The sequence below is a fragment of the Bufo gargarizans genome, chromosome 1, assembly GCF_014858855.1.
Source record: "Bufo gargarizans isolate SCDJY-AF-19 chromosome 1, ASM1485885v1, whole genome shotgun sequence".
Classification (NCBI taxonomy): Eukaryota; Metazoa; Chordata; class Amphibia; order Anura; family Bufonidae; genus Bufo; species Bufo gargarizans.
In genome coordinates this window covers 378,146,478-378,166,128 of record NC_058080.1, presented here as the reverse complement: position 1 = coordinate 378,166,128, position 19,651 = coordinate 378,146,478, and the positions used below count along the sequence as shown (strand labels likewise).

Sequence of the window (19,651 nt, the reverse complement as noted above, 5' to 3'; positions counted from 1 at the left end):
TACAATCCCCTCCATGTTCATCTCTCACATTCACTAGCGGTATTCACAGAGCACCAGCGGTATTGCGGCACTAGGGGTCTCAGCATAAACATTACACTGGCGTGGTTTATGATTGTGATAACTAAAAATGGTTCACTGTTTGTTATTTCTAATTCCAGTAAGCCTATATTCCTGTTTACAATGCAGATTTAGTGTGGATATATGTACTCTATATGTAAACCAGTGATCTTCAACAGCTGGAGTGTTACAGGTTAAAGATATTTAATATTATACCTTCATACAGTAGTTAGTTATCATAACAGGACCAAAAAAACACTAATGTCAACTAGGGTTGTTGTGGGTATCGAAATATCGATACCCAATTGATACTTTTGTCCCGGTATCGATACGATACTCCAGAAGGTGTGTTTTTCTCCATTATAGTTTAAGGGAGTTGCTGAAACATCTAAGTGCTTCACTATTCTCATGAATGACCATGAAGATAACAGCATACCATACATGGCCCCTTCTCCACTTCCATTACTCCTTTCTGGAATGCCACATAGGGATCACACCTCCATTATAGCAATGTAGATGGGTCCAAGAGATGACTACACAGTGCGACATTAAAGGGGTTGTCAGGGTTCACAGCAGAACCCTTCTTCACCCATGCAGCTCGAGTTGAGCATTGGAGCTTTTTATGCTCCGATGCTCTCCATTGACCTGTTCTGAAACGTGCAGGGCAAGGGCTTTTTCAGCAGATCCGATGAAGTTACAGACCTCACTATGGGAATGCTAGGCATAGTCTTCTGTCTACCAGTGAGCCCAATGATGTCACCGGCACTAATGGGTGAGCTTTAGTGCTGCCCTAGTGCCGGTGTCAACACCAGGAACACTGCTAGGCGGAAGCCTCTGCCTGGCAGTGTAAAAATAAAAACAAAACAGCCCTTGCCTTGCTCCAATGCTCCACTCAGAGGGGCTGCCTGGGTGAAGAAGGGGATCAACCCTTTTAATACCTGTTATTGTCCTCTCACGTGTAAAATACATATGAGCAACCAACAGACACAAAGAAGCATGTTAGCGAACAGATGGTTGGGGGACGCATATGAACATCATCGCAGGCTGGATATGGCCCCCAAGCTGCAGGTTGAGCACCCCTAAACTAAAGTAATATAGAGTGCTGTGAAAAAGTATTTGCCCCTTCCGAATTTCTTCTATTTTTACATATGTGTCACAACTGAATGTTTCAGATCATCAAGCTACTGTGATACCCCAAGTAAACATATAATGCTGTTCTTAAATGATTAATTTATTTAAGGAAAAATACTGTTTAGCTCTACCTAGTCCTATGTAAAAATCTGAATGCCTCCTTAGCTTAATGAAGCAAGCTAGAAGCCTCAAAAAGCAGCACATAATTCCATGTTCTAAAGATATTCAAATACAGATGTGATTTTTTTTTTTTTTTTTTTTTATCTACCAGTCTAGAAAAGGTTACAAAGCATTTGGCTCTGGGATTACAGCAAAATAGTAAAAGCCATTATCCACAAATAGTGAAAACCTGGCTGGAACAATGGTGAACCTTACAAGGAATGGCCAGCCTACCAAAATTTCACCAAGAGGGCACAGACGAGTCATAGTAACATAGTTTATAAGGCTGAAAGAAGACTTCTGTACATACAGTTCGACCTGTTATCCTGCAAGTTGATCCAGAGGAAGGCAAAAAAAATAAATCTGTGAGGGAGAAGCCAATATTCCTCACTTAAGGGAAAATATTCCTCCCCAACTCCAATCAGGCAATCAGATAACTCCCTGGATCAACGACCCCTCTCTAGTAGCTATAGCCTGTAATCTGAAAATCTAGAAGACTGCATGTCTCACTTGATTCAAAGTCAATGTTCATGATTCCACAATACTGTAAGAAAGACACTAGTCTGAAGGTGCCATCTTTTAGAAGACATGTCCTGTTACATCTGGTGTAAAGCTAACACCACATTTCACTATATGAACCTGATACCAACAGTCAAATGTGGTGCTAGTGTGAAGGTCTGGATTTCCTTTGGCAGAACCTAGATAACTTGTCATAACTGATGGAACCATGAATTCTGCTCTATATCAGAAAATCACGAAGCAGAATGTCCGCCTGTCTATTCGCCCACCTCCAAATGGCTCAAAAGAAACAAAGACCTTGCAATAAATCTGAGGTAACAGTACAGTGGAAACCCTAATAACCCCATTTTTGAAACTACATCCCCAAGGAATTCTGCTAGGGGTGTAGAAATAGTGATGTAGTGTAGTGATTGACCCCACAGGTATGTCAAAGAAGTACTGTGCTTTAACCCCAAATTTACACAACAGCGCTTAGAATGGAAGCATCTGAATTTTGTAAGTGGTTTTTAAGAGCTGGAATTTTTATTTTTTGCTGACTGAGCTGTGTGAGGGCTTATTTTTTACAAGACAAGCTGTCGTTTTTATTGGTACTCTTTTGCGGTACATTTGGCTTTTTGATCACTTTTTATTTCATTTTTTGGGACATGAGGTGGGTGGGCAGAATTGCAATTGGATATATATATATGTTTATGGGAAATGATTCAGTAAAATTTTTAAGTTGTTCATTTGAATCTCTGCTCATTCTGAGCTCAGTAGTCGTGTAGGCAGCCGCACTGGTCTCCTAGGCATAGAAAGTGTAGAGATTTAAATGAATAAATTACAAGAGATATCAAGTTATACTGAATCTCCAGTACTGTTAGCGTACTTTCACACTTGCGGCAGAAAAATCCGTTGCCGGAACTGCCTGCCGGATCCATCAAAACATATGCCAACTGATGGCATTTGTAAGACTGATCAGGATCCTGATCCGTCAAACAAATGAATTGAAATGCCGGATCCATCTTTCCGGTGTCATCTGGAAAAACGGATCTGGCATTTAGTTTTTTCTCTTTTTTTCGGATCCGGCATTGCGGTATTTTGAATGCTGGATCCGGCACTAATACACTCCTATAGAAAAAAATGCCGGATCCAGCAAGTGTTCAGGATTTTTGGCTGGAGATAAAACCATAGCATGCTGCGGTATTATCTCCGTCCTGAACAGTCAAAAAGACTGAACATCCTGATGCATAGTGAACGGATTGCTCTCTCTATTCAGAATGCATTAGGATAAAACTGATCCGTTCTTTTCTGGTATAGAGCCCCTAGGACGGAACTCTATGCCGGATAAAAAAATGATAGTGTGAAAGTACCCTTAGGGTACTTTCACACTTGCGTTGTTTGATTCCGTCAGACAGTTCCGTTGCCTGATCAGGCAAACTGTATGCAAACGCATGTAATTTTTTCTGACTGATCAGGCATTTTTCAGATGTATCAGGATCCTGATCAGTCAGAAAAATGCCTGATCAGTCAGAAAAATGCATTGCAATACCGGATCTGTTTTCCCGGTGTCATCAGGCAAAACAGATCCGGTATTTATTTTTTTCACATTTTTAAAGATCTGAGCATGCGCAGATCGGAATACCGGATCCGTCAATGCGGCAATTTGAACTAATACTACGGCACTAATATATCCCTATGGAAAAAAATGCCGTATCCGGCATTCAGGCAAGTGTTCAGTTTTTTTTCGCCGGAGATAAAACCGTGGCATGCCACGGTTTTCTCTTTTGCCTGATCAGTCAAAATGACTGAACTGAAGACATCCTGAACAGATTACAGGCGCCAACTACTTTACAGTGAGGAACGCGATGGGCGGCTGAAATGGTTAGTGGACGGAGCCCTCTAGGTGCTAATGACGCCCACATAGCACCTAGGGGCTCATTAGCATATCTATAAAAGTACGTTTTTAAGGTGAACGGCAGCAGACAGATGATAAGTAAGAACACTGTTATGGACTGCTGACACTAGCACATCGCTAGTGTCAGTCAGCTAAATAGGACCAAATCTGGTGGTAGAAACCCTTTAAAATTCTCATATGTTCATTCAATCTGCATCTTGTTACTTGATAAAAAATAAACGATTAACCCTTCTTTTTTTGAATAATAATACTTTTTCCATAACTCCCTAAAGCTTTTGTACTGTATGTATCAGTCTGTTCAGCTTCTCCACTGCACATTTTCATGGTGACAGTTTTTTTTTTTTAACGTTAACATGAAATACAGTGTGGGTAACAGTTATGCTACAATTCCAGAAAATACTTTTTGAAGCTATTACCTTGTAAAATCCAGTGTGATATCCAGTCATGTACCAAGCCATAAGCATACAAGCTAATACATCTTCATCCTCTTGTTCCTCTTCATCATAATCCTCCCACTCTGTGCTGAAGAAAGGGGGTGGTGGTGGAGGTGGGGGAAGGGGTGCTGACTAGGGGGAAGAAAATAAAAACAAGCAACATTTACAAATGGGTCTGAAAGAACACTGGGAAAATTACAGGGTATGAGGTGACAGTGACATACAGGGGGCCAATTGTGCCAGGCAGGAAGATGAGCTCTCACAGGAGGTGGCGGTGGTGGCCAAAAGCAGCCCTGTAATGACAAAAATGAAAACCAGTAAAAAATAGGACCTTGTTTTCCCAAATTTTCTTGGACTTTCTGCTCCGTATCTTTATAGGGCTCTATGTATAGTTATAGTGTCTCACTACCGGACTAAGTAATGACTAGGCTCCACATTTATTTTTTATTTATTTGACTCAGTTATATAGTGCTGACATATTCTGCAGCGCTTTACAGACATTATCATCAGTGATGGCCAGTTCGCATTGTTCGCCCGCGAACATATGCGCGCTGCCATCTTTTTTCACAAGTCCGGCGAGGCACAGGTAAGCCCTTGCCTGTGCGCGAGCCAGTCTGAAAACAAGTGCGGTAAGCGGGAGCAGGCAGTTTTGAGAACAGCCACCGGGGGCCTTCATCGGGCTGTTCTCAGAACTGCCTGCTCCCGCTGTTTTCAGACCGGCTCGCGGCTGTCACGAGGGTGTCAAGAGCCACGTCTGACTCCGTTATACCCGGGGTCAGGAAGTCGCAGCGGGTGGCTGCGCGCTCTATGTCTAAAGATCACGTTGTTTCTTAGTGATTGTTTTCTGTGTTTGCCTTGCTATCCTTTCTGTCTCACTCAGGGATCCGTAGCTTCTCCTCCTCAGCTGTTTCTTGTCTGCCACTCCCCACCTCCTTATATTCTCCTCTCACACTTCTCTAGTTGCCAGTTATAGAGCTTCCTGCCTGGACTTCTATACTGACCCACTGGAGCTGTGAATCCTGGTTGTTGTTCCAGAGTGCTACCCTCCGGATCCCTGTTGGGCTTTTTGTTGTCTCCTGTTGTCGCCCACCTGGGATTATATGTTGAGTCTGTATTGTCTGTCCTCCCCTTGGTGTTTTCCTTTAGGGCCGCTTCACACGAGCGGATGCCGTGCGTGGCATCCGCTCCGTGAAAGAGTGCCAAGACCCGCTGCAGACTGCAGAGGCACGGAGCGGTAACATGACTGTTAATGCTCCGTGCCTCTCTGTGATCTCTTTACTACGAAATCACAGTTGTCACTGTGATTTCGTAGTAAAGAGATCACAGAGAGGCACGGAGCATTAACAGTCATGTTACCGCTCCGTGCCTCTGCAGTCTGCAGCGGGTCTTGGCACTCTTTCACGGAGCGGATGCCACGCACGGCATCCGCTCGTGTGAAGCGGCCCTTAGAGCTAGTGGTGCGGACTAGTGTTCCCACCGCCCTGTTCACTATCTAGGGCTCATCTTAGGGAAAGCCAGGGTTTTAGGCACGTGATCGGCGTACGGGTGAGGAACCCGTCTAGGGACGTCAGGGCAGCCAGGTGCCAGCCGCAAGGTGAGTCAGGGGTCACCACCTTCCCTCTCACTTGGGCAGGGCCTTCCTCTTTCCCTCCCTCTGTGTCACGTATGTGATAGTCACGCCGATCGTGATAGCGGCACAGGTAAGGGCTTACCTGTGCCTCGCTGGACTTGTGAAAAAAGATGGCAGCCTGCATATGTTCGGGGGCGAACAATGCGAACTGGCCATCACTGATTATCATTACTCACTGTCCACAGTGGAGTTCACAATCTAAATTTCCTATCAGTATGTCTTTGGAGTGTGGGGGGAAACCAGAGTACACGGAGAAAATCCGCACACAGGGAGAACATACAAACTCCATGGTTGGATTTGGACATCAGTGCTAACCACTGTGCTACCATGCTGCCCACATGTCACTATAGGGCTGAATATAACATGATGGTCCTCCATATTTGACTACAGAGCTGTCTATAATGGTTGGTGGGCTAGGTCCAATTTTTTTTTTAAGTGCATCTCATTGTGTTTTTACACTGGCACACATATGGCACAAACATCATATGAGGCCACTTTCATATTTTTCAGGGCCACAGTTCCAAATCAGCCTCTGAATAATACAAATACTACATATATTACTTCCCCTGTTTGACGACAGTTGTAACCATACAATTCTGTGCATTTGCAGCAGTAAAGTTTAAAAGCAACTTGTACAAAATGCCTTTTTTATAAAAATAACTAAAAGCCATAAAATATGTGAGTATACTAAAGAGATCTCAAATACTGGGCTTGACTGGTTACTGAAAAGATCAGATGCATAGAACTATTAATGTGTAGGAACAGAAATGTCTCAAGTATTTCATTAGATGTAAGACTGTAGAAATAGTGGATTTGTTCTTTAAGCCCTTCCCGAACTGTGCCATACATTTCTAGCACTTCAGGGATTTAATTCCCGCATGGCACCTGTTATCAGACGTAACACACTGCTGGCTCAGCTGGCATCCTGCTGAAACAGCTAGGATAAGGCCTCATGCACACAAACGTATTTTCTTTCCATGTCCGTTAAGTTTTCTTTGCGGACCGTATAAGGAACCATTCATTTCAATAGGTCCGCCAAAAAAACTGGTTACTCTGTGTGCATTCCGTTTCCGCATGTCCTTATTTACGTTCTGCAATTAAATAGAACATGTTCTATTATTGTCCGCATTACGGACAAGGGTAGGACTGATCTATTAGTGGCCAGCTGTTCCGTTCTGCAAAATACGGAATGCACACGGACGTCATCCGTATTTTTTGCGGACCGCAAATTACATATGGTCATGTGCATAAGGCCTAACTCTTTGTCACGACCATGTTTATGGCCGTGACTCCTTGGGAGCCGCATACAGTTGCCCGCGGTTTGGTTTGTTGTGTCAACCGCAGCTGGGGGCACTTTGCTGTCTGCCTCAGGTGCGGTTGCCGCGGACAACAGGTATGTGTGCGGTTGCCTTGGAGTTGTAGGTGTGTGTATGTATTGCACGGGATCCAGTCTGTGTGTCTGTGGCAGGTAGGTGTGGAAGTGCTTTTCAGCCTCCTTTCATATCCATAGGCCGTTTATGTCCTCTTCCCTTTGCAGCTTGGCTAGTGAGACTCCTGTTCCTCCGTGCCTAGGAAGAACAGGTCGTCTTACCCTGCTCCTTGTTCCAGGGCAATCCTGAGGGCTAGCAGAGACCCCAAGGCATCTGGTGTATGAGTCCTCCCACCTTCAGGGTTGACTCATATGATTAGGAGTCAGTTTAGGGACGCAATAGGAGGTGACCTGCTCCCTAATACTGTCGTCCTGGCCAAGCAGTGCTTAACATCTTCTGGCCTCGCACGGCTGAGGGTTTTCCCCATCCTCAGCCGTGACACTCTTATTCTAGATGACGTAGTCACTAAAAACCATGACACCTCTGTGGTTTTACAAAGATAGGAGGCTCCTTTTGTAAGCTCACTGATACTTCCGTGATGTGATCATCGGGTGCCATATGGTTGTCATGACAACTGAAGACCTAAGAAAGGCTGCCATGTCTGCTATGTATCAATACCTAACATGCCGCCTGTCAGCAAAACACTGACAGGCATAATACACTTTGCATTATTGAAGTGATCTCCTAGTGGGACTGAAAAAAAATCAAAATCAAACAAGTACACAGAGTTTGACTGTTGGTAAAAAAAAAAGTAATCCTAAAAAAGTACATATAATTGATATTGCCATATCTGTAATGACCCATACTATAAAATACATTATTATTTACCCCACACGGCGAACAAACTAAAAGCAATGCCAGAACAGCTGTTTTTTTGTCCATCCCACCTCCCACAAACCGGCCCAAATAATGCAGTAATATACAATACTCACCTTAGGAGGTGGTGGAGGAGGTAATGAAGGTGGAGGTGGTGGAGGGGGAGGTGGAGGCGGTGGTGGAGGTGGAAAAGCGTACATCCACTCAGACTTCTTCCCTTGTTTCCTCCAATTGCGGGATAAGTCAGGTGAAGAGGTAGAACTCCTCCTTGTGTACAGCCAATCGGTGTCTTCCTCATCCTGCCAATCAAAGCTGGAAAATGTGAAAGCCGGCCTGCCTCTGCTGTATTTAGGGTTCCTATGTGCCTGTTTACTGGAGATAAGTACAGCCTCCCAGTGTATTTTAGGCTAGTTTCACACTAGCAGCAGCCTTCCCTGGCAGGTGAACAGCCTGCCGAATCCGTGCTGCCGCTGGTGCATGGGTGCCGCCGGAAGTCCGCTCCGGCCCCATTCACTATAATGGGGGCAGGCAGGAGGTCCGGCCGCAGCACGGCAAACAGGAGGCCGGAATAAAACTACGACATGTTCACCAGCTGAAACAGCCTGCCGGAGAAGGCTGCCGCTAATGTGAAAGTAGCCTTAATAGTCATAAACCATTTAGTATCAAATAGACCAAGTTATAGCCACAGCATCTCAGCTTATAACAGCAAGGTGTTTGGATTTTTTTGGTGTCAGTGACTGTATTGATAGTGACTGCTATATCCTACTGATTTCATATTTTTTTTTCTATACACGACCTGCTTATAAATGAATCTCCATCTTTTAAAGGTTGTCTGTCATCAGCGACCTCCCTATTCAGTTTCCATAGACACATATCAGTGGTTCACATGATTAAATTGCTATTTTTCTTTTGTTGATCTGAGGCTCCGTTCCCCAGTTATGACATTTTACTTGATAAGCAAATTCGCCGTTTGGTGCATTGAGGGTGTCACTGTTGCTCTTGTTGCACCCACCTCCACTCCTTTCTGTGGCCAGCCCCTCCCTCAATGCGTTGAAACTGTCTGGCCGTGTCAATCAAAGCAGCTAGAGAAGGGCCAGCCATAGAAAGGAGTGGCGCTTAGGTGTAACAAGAGTAATGGTGACGCCCTCATTGTACCAAAGGCATAATTTGCATATTAAGAAAAAGTAACATAACTCGGGAACAGAGTCTCAGGTGAACCACAGCTATGTGCCTATGCAAACAGCTGGATAGGGAAGTCGCTGGTGACAGATTCCCTTTAACCCTATGTCGGGAGGAGCTGAGCAGATATATATATATATATATATAGTTTTATTTGAAGAGGTTCAGTAATTTGTACATTTATATCTCTGCTCTTTCTGACTTCAGTACACAAAGAAGGTGTTATCAGTGATTGATAGCATTCTGTGTAAGTGTGTACACATATATAGCTGTCAGTCACTGATAGTTGTACATGGGAAAGTGTTATCAGTGATTGATAGCATTCTCTGTGTAAGTGTATATACATAGATAGCTGTCAGTCACTGATAGTTGTATACGGGGGAGATGATATCAGTGATTGATAGCATTCTCTGTGTAAGTGTATATACAGTCATGTGAAAAAATTAGGACACCCTTTGAAAGCATGTGGTTTTTTGTAACATTTTTAATAAAAGGTTATTTCATCTCCGTTTCAACAATACAGAGAGATTAAAGTAATCCAACTAAACAAAGAAAACTGAAGAAAAGTCTTTTCAAGATCTTCTGTAAATGTCATTCTACAAAAATGCCTATTCTAACTGAGGAAAAAGATAGGACACCCTTGCCCCTAATAGCGAGTGTTACCTCCTTTGGCTGAAATAACTGCAGTGAGACGGTTCTTGTAGCCATCTACCAGTCTTCGACATCGGTCTGAGGAAATTTTACCCCACTCCTCAATGCAGAACTTTTTCAGCTGTGAGATGTTTGAGGGGTTTCTTGCACGTACAGCCCTTTTCAAGTCACCCCACAGCATCTCAATGGGATTCAAATCTGGACTTTGACTTGGCCATTCCAGGACTCTCCATTTCTTCTTTTTCAGCCAATCTTTGGTTGATTTACTAGTATGTTTTGGGCCATTGTCATGTTGCATGGTCCAGTTCCGCTTCAGCTTTAATTTTCTAACTGATGGTCTCACATGTTCTTCAAGCACCTTCTGATACACAGTAGAATTCATCGTGGATTCTATGATGGTGAGCTGACCAGGTCCTGCTGCAGCAAAGCAGCCCCAAACCATGACACTTCCACCTCCATGCTTCACAGTTGGTATGAGGTTCTTTTCTTGGAATGCTGTGTTTGGTTTACGCCAAACATGTCCTCTGCTGTTGTGTCCAAATAATTCAATTTTGGACTCATCTGTCCAAAGAACATTATTCCAGAAGTCCTGGTCTTTGTCAACTTTATCTCTGGCAAATGTCAGTCTGGCCTCGATGTTTCTCTTGGAAAGCAAAGGTTTCCTCCTTGCACACCTCCCATGCAAGTTAAACTTGTACAGTCTCTTTCTGATTGTAGAGGCATGTACTTCTACATCAACAGTAGCCAGAGCCTGCTGTAGTTCTCGAGATGACACTTTAGGGTTTTTGGAGACCTCTTTTAGCATCTTGCGGTCTGCTCTTGGGGTGAACTTGCTGGGGCGACCAGTCCTGGGCATGTTGGCAGTTGTTTTGAAAGCCCTCCACTTGTAGACTATCTTCTGGACAGTGGAATGGCTGATTTCAAAATCTTTTGAGATCTTTTTAAATCCCTTCCCAGACTCATAGGCTGCTACAATCTTTTTTCTGAAGTCCTCTGACAGCTCTTTTGCTCTCACCATGGTGCTCACTCTCACTTCAACAGTCAGGAGCACACCAAACTAAATGTCTGAGGTTTAAATAGGGCAAGCCTCATTCAACATGCAGAGTAACGATCTACTAATTATGTGCACCTGGTGTGATATACCTGTGTGAGATCTGAGCCAATTTAAGAGGGAATACATGTGAGGGTGTCCTATCTTTTTCCTCAGTTAGAATAGGCATTTTTGTAGAATGACATTTACAGAAGATCTTGAAAAGACTTTTCTTCAGTTTTCTTTGTTTAGTTGGATTACTTTAATCTCTCTGTATTGTTGAAACGGAGATGAAATAACCTTTTATTAAAAATGTTACAAAAAACCACATGCTTTCAAAGGGTGTCCTAATTTTTTCACATGACTGTACATAGATAGCTGTCAGTCACTGATAGTTGTACACGGGAAGGGTGTTATCAGTGATTGATAGCATTGTCTGTGTAAGTGTATATACATAGATAGCTGTCAGTCACTGATAGTTGTACATGGGAAAGTGTTATCAGTGATTGATATCATTCTCTGTGTAACTGTGTATACATAGATATCTCAGTCACTGATAGTTGTACATGGGGGATGTATTATCAGTGATTGATAGCATTCTCTGTGTAAGTGTGTATACATAGATAGCTGTCAGGCACTGAGAGTTGTACATGGGGGAAGGTATTATCAGGGACTGATATCATTCTATGTGTAAGTGTGTATACATAGAAGGCTGTCAGTCACTGATAGTTGTACATGTGGGAGGTGTTATCAGTGATTGATAGCATTCTCTGTGTAATCGTGTATACATAGATAGCTGTCAGTCACAGATAGTTTTACATGGGGAGGTGTTATCAGTGATTGATAGCATTCTCTGTGTAAGTGTATACATAGATAGTTGTCAGTCACTGATAGTTGTACATGGGGGGGGGGGGGTGGTATTATCAGTGATTGATAGCATTCTCTGTATAAGTGTGTACACATACAATAGAAGACAGGAAAAAACTGAACCTTTGTGGTGGCGCTGTCAGCAGGAGTCAGATGCAGGTAAGTATCGGTAAAACAATACTATTATACATAATCTGCCATCACTGATAGTTGTACATGGGGGAGGTGTTGTCAGTGATTGATATCATTCTCTGTGTAAAAGTGTATACATTGATAGCTGTCAGTCACTGATAGCTGTACACAGGGGAGGAGTTATCAGTGATTGATAGCATTCTCTGTGTAAGTCTTATAGAGACATAGCTGTCAGTTGCTGATAATTGTACACGGGGGAGGTGTTATCAGTGATTGATAGCATTCTCTGCTTAAGTGTGTGTTCAGAGTAGGGTTGCATTGGGTATCGAAGCAATATTTTACGATACTTCGATGCCTGGTTTGTTTGATGCTGAGATTGTCATTTTTGCGATACTAAGCTGTGCAATTCCAGCCACTGTTTTAATCTGCCCCCCAGAAGTCCATGGGGTCAGGGAACAAGTTATGTGCCAGAGAGAGGTCACAGTCATTTAGAAAATGAGACAATTTTAACAGACAGCTGGCCAGAAGTGCTTGAATGCATGAAACTGTGCCACATTTGGATGAGACAAGTATGGCAGCTGGCAAAAAGTATGAATTTTATAAAGAAGAATACAATTTTGGTGAAGGCACAGAAATGCCCCACATTAGGAGAACGATGAGACAATTTTTACGGACAGCTAAACCAAGATGGCAATGTCTGATTAATAAAACTTAGTTGAAGGTGCGAAAGTGCGCTACAGTGGCAGAATGACAAGACCGTTTTTACGGGGAGCTGGCCAGAGACAGCAATGCCTGCAGTTTAGATTAGAGAAGATATCACATGCACAATGTGGTGCACCCAATGTTCTCATCAGTGTCAGTGGAACCGGGGGAATGCACAGCAGCAGCCGTGAAGGCCCCAGGGGTGAGAGTCAAGAAAGCGCACTATGAGGACTGAGCTGTCCAGTCTCTGCAGCACCTCCTCTCTCTTGCTTGCTCTTTACTTCACACTTTCCTGCTACTCACTAGTCATGTGACCAGGCAGATGTGATGTCACCGGAAGAGGCAGGGCTTCTGGTCACTGTACACTAGCTATGTAATGTGATTATTGTTTACACATGTATAGTGGTCAGGGGGGAGATTATTTACATGGAACTGTATAATACAGAAGACTAGGGAGGAGAGTGAAGTTATTTACATGGGACTGTATGTTAGAGAAGACTGGAGGGAACAGAGTGATGTTATTTACATGGGACTGTATGTTCAAAAAGACTAGACGGAAGGAAGTGATCTTATTTACATAGTACTGGATCTTAGAGAAGACTGTAGGGAGGGGAGTGATATTTGTTTACATGGGACTTGATGTTACAGAAGACTAGAGAGAGGGGAGTGATGTTATTTACATGGGACTGGATGCTACAAAAAACTGGAGGGAGGGAAGTGATGTTATTTACATGTGACAGGATTTTACAAAAGACTGGAGATAGGGGAGTGATGTTATTTACATGGGACTGGATGTTAGAGAAGACTGGAGGGAACAGAGTGATGTTATTTACATGGGACTATATGTTCAAGAAGACTAGACGGAAGAAAAAGTGATGTTATTTACATAGTACTGGATCTTAGAAAAGACTGTAGGGAGGGGAGTGATGTTTGTTAACATGGGACTTGATGTTACAGAAGACTAGAGAGAGGGGAGTGATGTTATTTACATGGGACTGGATGCTACAAAAAAACTGGAGGGAGGGAAGTGATGTTATTTACATGTGACAGGATTTTACAAAAGACTGGAGATAGGGGAGTGATGTTATTTACATGGGACTGGATGTTACATAAGACTGGAGGGAGGGAAGTGATTTACAGTTAATGTGAGGGTGAATTAAACATTTTACTGTACCTTCTAAAATGTTAGATCTTAATTAAGGCCCTGTTCCTGGCAGTGATCTGCCGAAGTTTTGAGGAGGTGAAGTCCTCTCCATAACTTCTGCGCATCCAGCGCCAGTTCTAAATGTAAGACAGCTTCTGATGTAAGACATTTAGACCATTTTCTATGCCTAAAACAGGCGTAGAAAATGGTGAATGAGACCGACCTGCTGGCCCATCCCCTTCACCTCCACACCCACAATTTTAGACCTGGCATGAGCAGGGCGAAGTGGCAGATTGTGGTGCAACTAACCATTTTGCGCCATCTGCCTCTGAAATACGCCCAATTTAGACGTATTTCAGTATAGTAAATGACCCCTAAATGTATAAATTACATGATTTACTAAATCTTATCCCACAAAACTATATCTCAATCTGCTCAGCTCCTCGCACTCTGCTGCGTGCAGACTGCACTGCATTTTGTGGTGACAGATTCTGTCTAACATATCTTTACAGCATCTGGAGTACCAGCTACAAATCCCCTGCATAGACATAGATTTAACCCCTTAGTGACCACTCATACATATTTTTACAGTGGTCACTAATGGGCTTTAAACCTGCACATATGCTTGTTTCCGGGTGTCCTGTGCCAAGGTGCAGAAGTTGTTTAGTGCATCTGCTCTAATGGCTGAGGTTGGAGAAATCTCCACTTTTACCCTTTAGATGCTGCGGTCAATATCTATTATACATTGGCCCCCGTGAATGTGACAATGGGTTCCTGATGCCTTTACATGTCAATTAATGTGGTCTAATGAAGGCCCTCAGCTCTGCCTTCTGTATATGCCAATTAGGTCTTGCAGGTGGATGCCCTACTAGATTGCCTGCCATTTTGCCACTGACAGCATAGTAAAGTAGCACAGTGCATTATGGAATTAAACAAAGGATTAAATGTCAAAGTCACCATGTGCGACTAATACGTGGTAAAAAGATAACAATTAAAGTTAATTAAATAAAAATCCCAAAGTAAAATAAATAAATAAAAATCCGCCTTTTTCCCTGAAAAAAAGTTTTTAAATGGAAAACACTGAAAGCATAAAATCCTCTCCACATATTTGGTATCGGCACATCTCTAATGACATTATTTATCCCACACAAAAATGTCATAATAAAAGTTAAAAAAAAAGTCAGAATTCCTTTTTTCTTGGTATACCAAAATGATACTAGTGAAGACAGTTGTCCCACAAATATGCTATAGCTCTGTCGAAAGAAAAATAAAAAAGTAAAAGAGTTATGGGTCTTGGGATGTGGCAATTTATTTGAAAGAGTTTTTATTGTTTAAAAGTAGTAAAACTTAAAAAAAAACTATATTTGGTACTGACCTAAAGAATAACGCTATCCCACACCGTGTCCCACAGTAAAAAAAAAATTTAAAAAAAAAGTCAATGTCAGAATTGCAATTTGTTGCCTGTCAGACAAAAAAGGGAATATAATGTCTTATGTACCCCGAAATGGTACCAATGAAAACTACTGTAAGTTATTCTGCAAAAATCAAGCCATTACACAGCTCGAAAGAAATAAAGACAATATTAGGGCTCTTCAGATGTGGTGATTCAGAAACATTTTCTTTAAAAAAAATAAAAATGTTTTTATTGTGAAAAAGTAGTAAAAATTAAAAGAATAAAATTTTATAAATATATATATATATATTTATATATACACAGGTGAAACTCGAAAAATTTGAATATCGTGCAAAGTTCATTTATTTCAGTAATGAAACTAACATATGAGATAGACTCATTACATGCAAAGTGAGATATTTCAGTCCTTTATTTGCTATAATTTGGATGATTATGGCTTATCGCTTATGAAACCTCAATGTCACAATTTTGAGGTACCCTTTGCTCAGTGGGTATAGATTAATTAGCTGACTACAGTGTGACACTTTGAGCCTAGAATATTGAACCGTTTCACAAAATTCTAATTTTAAGCTGCATTACTGCAACTCCTTTTAATTTGCATTACTGAAATAAATGGACTTTTACACGATATTCTAATTTTTCAAGTTTCACCTGTGTGTGTATATATACTGTAATTGTACTGACACAGAGAATAGAGTTATCATGTTATTTATGTGGAAAAAAACTCATTTAAGCCATATTCTTATCAGTTTGATAAGTGTTTAGCTATAATGATAATTTATTTGAGGTCAGGAGATCAGAGATAATGCTTCAGATAAGCCATCAGCTGATGCGACTGTGACAGCTGACGAGAAGTGACCAACAAAAAAAAACTATTCTTAGCCCAAAATGAGTAAAATTCAATCCTAAAATTTTTTCCTAAAGGTGTCCATAGCCTTTAAGGGCTAATGCACACAACCGTATGGCGTTTTCAGTGTTTTGTGGGCCGTTTTTAACAGATCTGTTTTTCAGTTTTTTGTTTCAGTAGTATTTCCGGTTCAGTTCAGTTTTTCTGTATGGCACTGATACGGAAGACATACGGAGTACATTCCGTATGTGTTCCGTTTTTTTGCGGACCCATTGACTTGAATGGAGCCACGGAACGTGATTTGCGGGCAATAATAAGACATGTTCTATCTTTCAACGGAATGTAAATACTGAAACGGAATGCACACGGAGACACTTTAGTTTTTTTTGCTGACCCATTGAAATGAATGGTTCAGTATAAGTAATGCATACTGAACTAAAAAAACGGCCAGTATACTGAATGCAAAAAACTTTTGTGTGCATGAGCCCTAAGTTTTTTTTATTATTTTAAAAACATCCCTGCATTTGTCAATTTAAAAAAAATAACTAGGAGAACCCCTTTAAACCATAAAATTCTGGTTGACTACAGCTGGCACTGAGGTAGCTTTTTTGCGAACTGTTGTAGTACTGCAGTCTATGTGTAAGGCCTAGTTCACACAAATGTTTTTTTTGCGAGTGTATGGGCCGCTTTTTTGTGTTCCGTATACGGTTCCGTATACAGAAACATTTATTTCAATGGTTCCGCAAAAAAAAAATGGAATGTACTCCGTATGCATTCCTTTTCCGTTCCGTTGAAAGATAGAACATGTCCTATTATTGCCCGCAAATCACGTTCCGTGGCTCCATTCAAGTCAATGGGTCCGCAAAAAAAACTGAACACATACGGAAATGCATCCGTATGTCTTCCGTATCCGTTCTGTTTTTTTCTGAGCCATCTATTGAAACTGTTATGCCCAGACCAATTTTTTCTATGTAATTACTGTATACTGTACATGGCATACGGAAAAACGGAACAGAAACAGAAATACAACGAAAACAAAAAACGGATTCGTGAAAAACGGACCGCAAAACACTGAAAAAGCCATATGTTCGTGTGAACTAGGCCTAACAGTTTAAAGTAAGTGCTTGCTTGTTCAACACTCTTGCTGCCAGTCTGTTTACTGTTAAATTGATATCTAAGCAGTGATTTGGAGCACCGCATAAGAAAAAATGAAGCTACGACACCTATAAAGATATATTAAGAAATCAGTCACCACAGAATTTTGAACCTATTTAGGCTACTTTCACACTAGCGTTCGATCGGATCCGTTCTGAACGGATCCGCTCATATTAATGCAGACGGTGGCTCCGTTCAGAACGGATCCGTTTGCATTACCATGAAAAAAAAAAAAAAAAAAAAATCTTTTTTTTTGTTTTTGTTCATGATAGTGCAAACGGATCCGTTTTGACTTTACATTGAAAGTCAATGGGGGACGGATCCGTTTGAAAATTGAGCCATACTGTGTCAACTTCAAACGGATCCGTTCCCATTGACTTACATTGTAAGTCTGGACGGATCCGTTTGCCTCCGCACAGCCAGGCGGACACCCGAACGCTGCAAGCAGCGTTCAGGTGTCCGCCTGCTGAGTGGAGCGGAGGACAAACGGTGCCAGACTGATGCATTCTGAGCGGATCCGCGTCCACTAAGAATGCATTGGGGCTGGACGGATCCGTTCGGGGCCGCTTGTGAGAGCCTTCAAACGGAACTCACAAGCGGAGCCCCGAACGCAAGTGTGAAAGTAGCCTAAAATAAAACTATTGTTCAGGGGTGCACCTTAACTTCAAAGGGGGTCTGCCAGCAGCTTTGCTAGGTAGGAGCCGTGGGCAGCTGTTTAAACATACCTTTGTCCATGCTTTTATTAGTGGCATCACTGTTCAAAAGAAGTTTTAAACCAGGGGGCACTACTCCCGTAAATGCTGTGTCTCTGAGGACTTGCAGGAGCAGTGCACACTGGATTCAAGTTTCTTTTGCACTGTGACGCTGCTAATAAAATAATGGAAACGTATATTTAACCAGCTCTCCATGGTCCCTACCAACCACTTTCACTTTCAGCAGTTTTGCAGGGTCAAACTTTTGACAGACTCCCTTTAAAGACTGTGGGGGAGATTTATCAAACTGGTGTAAAGTAGAACTGACTTAGTTGCCCATAGCAACCAATCAGATTCCACCTTTCATTTTTCACAGCTCCTTTGGAAAATGAAAGGTGGAATCTGATTGGCAACTAAGCCACATCTACTTTACACCAGTTTGATAAATCTCCCCCTTTGTTCTCTCTACCCTGAGATGTGAATCAACCTTTTTACTTTAGGCACTTCAGTCTAATCTTACAAAGGTCAGTATATCCATCCGCAGGTAGCACATTGCATCATTCTGAATCTCGCTGAAAACTCAAGGTCTCTCACCAGACCCCATTCGGCCCCACACATATCAGGCTGTGTACCCCTGAGCTGTCCAGTCCTAGAGGTGCAGGACTCGCCTGCTTCTGGCTGCGAGTGCGTGCGTGGACATTGGATGGAGGCATCAGATCAGCCAAGTTCTGCTCCTCCTCATTCTTATATCCCTCATACACCACCACACAGGTGCCCAACACCTCATCCACAGAGCGAATAACGGCTGAGTATAGCTGTCCGTCCTCAGACCACTGTACTGAACAACGGTCACCAACCTTCCACTAAATGAGAGAGAAAAATGAGAGATGGTGCACTTGTAGGTTCTGTTAGAAATCTAAGAAACATATTAGCAGCAAAAGAAATATACAATACTACCGGTCCACCAGTTTGGGGAAAGGAATATTAGTCATACTTAGTCAGGTAATACGGTTTGGAAGGTATTTCCACTAGCGTGGCCTTGAAAGTGTCATGAAAACAAAATGTCATAGTTTTGTCACTTTTGGGTCATTAGACAGATGAACAAAGCAGATGGGACTTTTTGGAGGAAAAATACGGTGAAAGGAAAAGGAAGAGGCTTCTGCCGGGGTTATACAACAACATTGGTTGCACGACATAACATTGTGACAGCGACCTACAGCAATTGTGACATGACTGTCGCTACATATTCAACCCTGCTTGATTTTTAGTCACAGGTTGGAAGTTACATGCGGAGAGGTCATCCTAGACTGAGATTTGCTTGCAGCCTGCCTGCGATTTTTTTTTTTTAGTCCCAATTCACAAATCTAGCATAGTTGCTTGACAGCAGATTGCAGCCAAACCATATAATTATTTTTTTGTCGCACAACTAAAGTTGCAGTGCAGCCCTAGCCTTAACGGGGGTTGGGACACTGATGGCATATCACTACTAGCATATGCCATGAATACCACTTCTGGGACCAGCTCCTATCCAGAGAACAGTGAACCCTGAAGCCAAGGAGAGCACACTGCTCATGCACTTACAGGAGTTACCAAAATAACCAAGTGAGCCAGCTCAGCTATTTTTGGATGTCTCCTAGTGGAGAATGGAGAGCGCACAGAGCAAGCACGGCCGACTCTCTATTCACTTCTATCGGATTGCTGGAAAAAGGAGATCCAGCACTTGGCTTTTTTCAGAATTCCCATAGCGGTGAATCGAAGGTGGCTGTGCATGCGTGGCTAATCTCTGTTCATTTCGGGGGTCGTGTTCTGGAGATAGGAGCGGGTCTCA

General features: G+C 42.4%; 1 protein-coding gene across 6 annotated transcripts in view; it reads right to left on the bottom strand.

The window, feature by feature from the left end:
• LOC122931096 (survival motor neuron protein-like) overlaps positions 1–19,651 on the bottom strand; it is a 70,054-nt gene that overhangs the window by 7,077 nt on the left and 43,326 nt on the right. For all 6 annotated transcript variants that reach the window (XM_044285031.1, XM_044285048.1, XM_044285064.1 and 3 more), the window contains 3 exons: positions 8,127–8,309; positions 4,419–4,487; positions 4,177–4,326 (listed from right to left, as the gene is read on the bottom strand). In XM_044285031.1, the coding sequence (XP_044140966.1) occupies positions 4,177–4,326; positions 4,419–4,487; positions 8,127–8,309 (402 nt within the window). The remainder of the gene's footprint in view (positions 1–4,176; positions 4,327–4,418; positions 4,488–8,126; positions 8,310–19,651) is intronic.